This window comes from Miscanthus floridulus, chromosome 4 (assembly GCF_019320115.1).
Source record: "Miscanthus floridulus cultivar M001 chromosome 4, ASM1932011v1, whole genome shotgun sequence".
NCBI lineage: Eukaryota > Viridiplantae > Streptophyta > Magnoliopsida > Poales > Poaceae > Miscanthus > Miscanthus floridulus.
Genome location: NC_089583.1, coordinates 72,053,894 through 72,059,574, shown reverse-complemented (window position 1 = coordinate 72,059,574; position 5,681 = coordinate 72,053,894). Strand labels below are relative to the sequence as shown.

The following is a 5,681-nucleotide window of genomic DNA, read 5'->3' as shown; positions in this document are numbered from 1 at the left end:
GAGTGAGTGAGACCGTTGTTTCTCTTTTTTTTCTTTCTTTCTTTTTTTTTTTTTTTTTTTTTTGAATTGAGACCGTTGCTTCTGTGCCTATTAAAAAAGGAGTATACAGCAGATTGAGCCCATATCCGAAATAGAAATCTACTGATGACAAAAGGCCCACTGAAGTTGGTGCACTTTGTGGCCCATTAAAAGGTCCACTGATAATGTCGGTCCATCTAGTTTTCGGCGCCCTTTGGAAAGCGGGATTTTTTCCGTTCCTACGTTTTTCCTTCGAAAAATGAACTGAATTCTGCGAAATTCCAATGAAATTCCTGCATTCTCGAGAGGCATTTGCCCTGCTCTTGTATAACATCCATTAACTGGTTCAGCATGTTTCGGGTAATTCTACGTGCATCCAAATGGCTTCATTAGCCACTGTCAAGCTTGGCACAACCGCACGACCCAAGGAAAAACGGCAACCTTATCAAAAGAAAAAAAAATGGTTGAAATCTGCCGTGGAGCGCGGACCAACTTGTTTCTGCTTGAACTCATCCGAGATTCGTGCCCCTTGGCAGATTCAATCAGTCACGCGCATCACATGGACATACACAGCGACACTCCGAAGAACTATATACAGAAATTCAATCACCCACACATCATACTACAGGGCAGGAACACAGCACAATTGAACTCACATTGTCACACAAAATTTATATACAGCAGATAGATTCATTCATCAGAATTCAATTCCCATGTACAAGAATAGTACAGCAGATAGATTCATTCATCAGAAAAGTATGGCTTATAAGCCAAACAAGCCCAGTGTTGCCCTATTCGTTTAGGCTTGTTTGGCTTATAAGCCGTACTTTTTCAGCCAACAAACAATATTTTTCTCACAATAATACTTTCAGCCATGGCTTATCAACCAAACAAGCCCAAACGAACAGGGCGTGAAAAATCGCACAACTGCAGCTCTGCACAAGACTATATACACTGCAAGAACACTATGTACAGGCAGTAGAATTCGAGGTCCACAAGCAAGTGGGACAAATTAACAATGGAATAGCAGTTCATCTCTACATGTTATCAATCATCATAAGTTAGCACTCAGCACATATCAGGATGGCAAAATCATTTTTGATGACGCGCAGTTTGTGTAGTTCAGCTTTCGCCTTGCTTTGCAAGAGGAGAATAGCTTGGGAACCTCAGGAAGGACATAACCCATTTGGTGCTGCTTCAGAATCCCACTGCTCCTAATTTTCCTTTTAGATTTCCTTCTTTTTTTTAGGGCTTTTTCATGTCTTCCTTCATCGATACATTCTGCAACTAGGACAAACGTAGTAGAACAAAACAGAATGATACTATTTACAGCGTAGCTATGACAGGTCTGACGATATTAGTTCTGGAGAGAAGAAAGCCACTGCTCTACAAAATTCTTTCCATCTGCAAATCAAAAGAAAGAAGAATATTAGAGGAGAACATAAACTGCACTCGTGTTAGGTTCAGATGGACTTGATGCTGTATATGATAAATATACCGAACAAGACTACAAAAGAACAAAAATGTGAAACATTTCAAAAGATTGAAAGGAGGCAATTGAATGTTATTAGTTGGTACAAGTTCAATCACAGAAAGCAGTTTAAGCAGGCAATTGAAGAGCTTTTAACTTGGTCACAGATTATTGAGTTAGCTTTCTGTTCACTGAAACACCATAAGTAGACGACACTAAGTCTTAGTGTACCCACCAATTGACTACACAACAAACTTTATAACTAAACAAATTATAGTATTTCAAATCTTCCATAGTACTACAAAGTAAGCAAATCCATGAATCAACAGCACCAATCATGAAAATGGGATATGACTATTAAGCCAATCCACTCCCGCAAATGCGGTATAACTACTTCCAATCATCTCATTGCTGAACAACGGCATATACAAGCTCCTTATCTGTGTTATGTCAGCTTAACAAATTGAAATTATTGCCAAAACCAGAATTTTGTAACTGATGTCAGCTTATGAAACAGAAGATTGAACTATTCGCAGTACACAAGAATCAACGAGCTCACATGATTCCTTCCTAATTAATTCTACTATAGACAGATCCGAGTATACCAGGTAGTACCATAGGACTGCGTGATTTCCTTCCAATCCTGAACATGTACAGAACTGAATCTTTCCATAGATAAGCTATTATAAATACGAACTGATATATACCATAATCGCTTCTCGATTTTAAATTTAAAAGAAAGCACATTGAATTCACATATATACTAGTATGAGGTAAGCATGCTCACCAGAGAGGCCACCATCGGTGAGGGTGCCGGCGCCAAGAAACCTGCCCTCGTGCCTCTGGGGCTGCTGCTCTTGGCAACCGTGGCGGTAGCATGGCACGAGGACGGCGAAGCAGTTCTCGGGGTCGCCGTCCGTCTGCAGCTCCGGCGCCTGTGGCTCGAGCCAGCCGATGGACCAGTCGGAGTCGTCCGAGTCGGAGCCGGACAAGCACCCACCGCCGTCGGACGGGACGATGACCATGTCGTACTCCCGGTCGACACGGGCCTCCCCGCGGCTGCGGCGGCGATTTCTGACCCTCCTCGGGCGCGCGCGGCGGCCGCCGGCGCCCCCGCCGGTGTAGAACGTGACGGTGTCGGGCTCCCGGAACCCGGAGGGGAAGTCCGGGAAGGAGGAGCTCGTCAGGCCCCCACTGGGGTGCTCGTGGGTGGCGACCACCCGCGCCGCCGCGCCACCCGGCCACAGCCATTGCGTGAAGCGGCTCAACGCCATGGACATGACGGCGAAAAAAAAAGGAAAAACCTTGCTTGCCTCTCGCGAGAGGAAAAAAAAGCCTGGGAGCCTCTCGATCGGACCAAAAATCGGGGAGAAATCAGGCAAAATTCGGCGTTCCCCTGGATCTGCCGAGTCGGAAAACCTAAAGCAACAAGGATATCTTCTCAGATTAAAAAAAAATGAATCACAAGTAGATCCAACGGAAAGCTTTTGGGCAGAGTAATGATCAGCAGGAAAATTACTTGTTTAGATGCCAACCACGTAATACCGGGTCCAATTAGGAAAGTTTCTTCTTTCAGAATTCAACTTCAGTGGATTGACGAGTAGCACAACGAAAAAATGGCTCTTTTGTTGGGCAAAAATTCACTAATCCGAAGCGCGAGACCAACCTATATGAATCAAGTCTTCATGTGGCAAAACTGGGAATCCAAAACCATTGCCCCGAAAACACAAGCAAAAAAATCCCCCCTAAATTGGCTCCTCCTTCAAAATCCGGCACCAAAACTGAACACAGATAACAAATTGCGGCCCAAAAACACACACCCAAGAATCTCCTATCCGGTAAAAAGTTGTTGCCTGCTCGAAATCGAGGCCCGGCAAACGCAAGTACTACGATCAAAACCACAATAACCTCTCCTCCCGACTCGGCAACTGCTATTCGCTCTCCTCCATGCCCATGCCCTCCTCTCCGCTCAGATCCTCTCGCACGCACGCGGCCCGCCCACTCCGACTCCAACCTCCACGAACTCGAAGGAACGCAACGCAACGCAACCACCAATCGATCGATGGGGTCAAGGATTGTGGAGGGAGCGAGCCCCGCGGCCACACGGCCGGATAAATATAAACCCTGGACGAGAGATCCCAGCCGTCCATGGGGCGGGGGCGCGGGCCCACAACACACAGGCCAATCATCCTGCCGCGACCGTGTGGGGCAAGCCCTCTCGCTCGATTTCGTGCGCTGCGCTGCCGTGCCGGGGCACACTTGTCACCAGGCAGCCAGGCTTGCCCATTTCGTTTCGATTCTGGGCTTGTTGCTTTGCTTGGCCTCGCCGTGCCTGGTCTGGTTTCGCGTCCATGTGGGTGCCGTCACGCGACCCGACTGCATCTGGATGGGTTTCATGTCGCCGTCGGGGGAAATTCGGTGAATCTATTTCAAATATAATAATTCTGTAACTGTAATTACTGGTAGTACTAAGCACATGTACGTATGTACGTACTCGGAGCAATGTATGTAGTTATACTACTGGTGTTGGGGTTTATTTATGTTTACCATCACGTTTGTAAAAACACGGAGGTGATTTGGTCAGACCTTCCTGGCTGCTCTGCCGATGGAACTTGCTGAGAAGGCCTCAAACGAAGATGCGGATAGTGGCTCGGCCGGAGCTAGCAGCAAAACAATGGCGGTGCATTGCAGTGCACATTTTTGTGAGACAAGTGATCAAAATAATCACATTACTTGTACTGAAGTTTTGATTCACCGCGTGCATCAATCTATATGATCGTGCAATTTGCCGGGAAAATCAGCGGAAACAGAGATTTGGATCTACTCCGTCCATTTAAAATATACAAGTCATTTAGTTTTATTTGTCAAATTCTTAATAACTTCAACTAACTAAATTCATAAGGAGATCTATTAATAACTTTATTATATAATTTATAGCAAATTAATGTACTAAGACATGTTTTAAATTTCAATAGTGGCGGATCAACCATGTGCCATTGCCTCACAATACCCAATAAGGCCCCGTTCGTTTGTCTGAAAAAAGAAGACAAAACACTGTAGCGACCGGTTTTGTGAGAGAGAAATACTGTAGCGGCTGAAAGATGCACTGGTAGCATGTGAGGGGAACCAGCCGAACCAGCCGGCTGGTCTGAAACTTTTAGACCAGCCAAACGCGCCCTAAATGTACAACATTACTAAAACTGTGGACTCGACCTTTTGTATTTTATGGTGGATTCAATCCAATCTAGTCTGTCGTTGTAAATGTTAGTCCAGCATTTTAAAAGCTTGCTCATGCCGGCCTATCGCAGCATCTCCTATGTCAAGGTTGGAGACGGGTCTGAAACTTCATTCTGGGAGGATCAGTGGGTGATAGACACCGCTCTAGCAGCTAAGTTCCCGGCCCTGCATACCCACTTCATGGGCGGTGACATGTCGGTGCAGCAGGCGGATGACCCGTGGCCTCTCCTCTCTTCCCCAACCACGGCTCATTCAGAGAGCACGAAGTGAGCTACAACACCTGCAGCAATTGTTGCAGGGTGTGACCCTAACTGAAGAACGAGATGAGAGAGTGTCTGCGTTTGAGAGAGCAGACCACAAGTTAGGGTGTGTTAAGTTCGCGAAATGAAATTTTTTGGATGTCACATCGGATGTTTTAGAGATGTCGGAAGGAGTTTTCAGATACTAATAAAAAAACTAATTACATAGCTCGTCTGGAAACTGCCAGACGAATTTATTAAACCTAATTAATCCATCGTTAGCGCATGTTAGTATTGTAGCACTTATGGCTAATCATGGACTGTTGAGCTATGATCCAAATTCAAGTTTGGGCCGAAGCAAAGCGACCCATTAGCGTTAAGAGGGACTACACCATCTATTAGTTCCGTATTGCTAATAGACGAGGGTGTGGGATTTTTTCTCCCTATATATATGGACCATCTCCCTCATAGACATCATAGACTTGTATACGAGAAGGCCCCTAGGTTATGGTATCCCCAAGTTGTAAATCTCCGGTGTTTGTAACCTCACCCAATATAGTGAAGATTTGCTGGCTAGTGCCCGTGATTTTTCCCTTCCACCTTGGGAGGGTTTTCCACGTTAAAATCTCGTGTCTGCTGTATTTGATCTACTGTTCTTCGTCGTTTATATTGCCTATCGTTTATAACAAGTGGTACCAGAGCTTGGTTTGACCTTA

General features: G+C 45.4%; 1 protein-coding gene across 1 annotated transcript; it reads right to left on the bottom strand.

The window, feature by feature from the left end:
- Positions 1-897: 897 nt before the first annotated feature.
- On the bottom strand, positions 898-3,584 carry LOC136549797 (uncharacterized). Its single transcript, XM_066541201.1, has 3 exons — positions 3,009-3,584; positions 2,277-2,908; positions 898-1,422 (listed from the first exon to the last, which is right to left on the bottom strand). Exons 2-3 carry the CDS (start codon positions 2,767-2,769, stop codon positions 1,376-1,378), a joined length of 540 nt encoding a protein of 179 aa, XP_066397298.1. The 5' UTR covers positions 2,770-2,908; positions 3,009-3,584; the 3' UTR covers positions 898-1,375.
- Between the last annotated feature and the right edge of the window lie 2,097 nt (positions 3,585-5,681).

What these genes read in the sequence shown, in the direction of transcription:
- LOC136549797 (XM_066541201.1), bottom strand. Translation starts at nt 2,769, where the DNA reads ATGTCCATGGCGTTGAGCCGCTTCACGCAATGGCTGTGGCCGGGTGGC. An exon ending in CACCGATGGTGGCCTCTCTG is followed by an intron (nt 1,423 to 2,276) that starts GTGAGCATGCTT and finishes TTTGATTTGCAG; the next exon opens with ATGGAAAGAATTTTGTAGAG.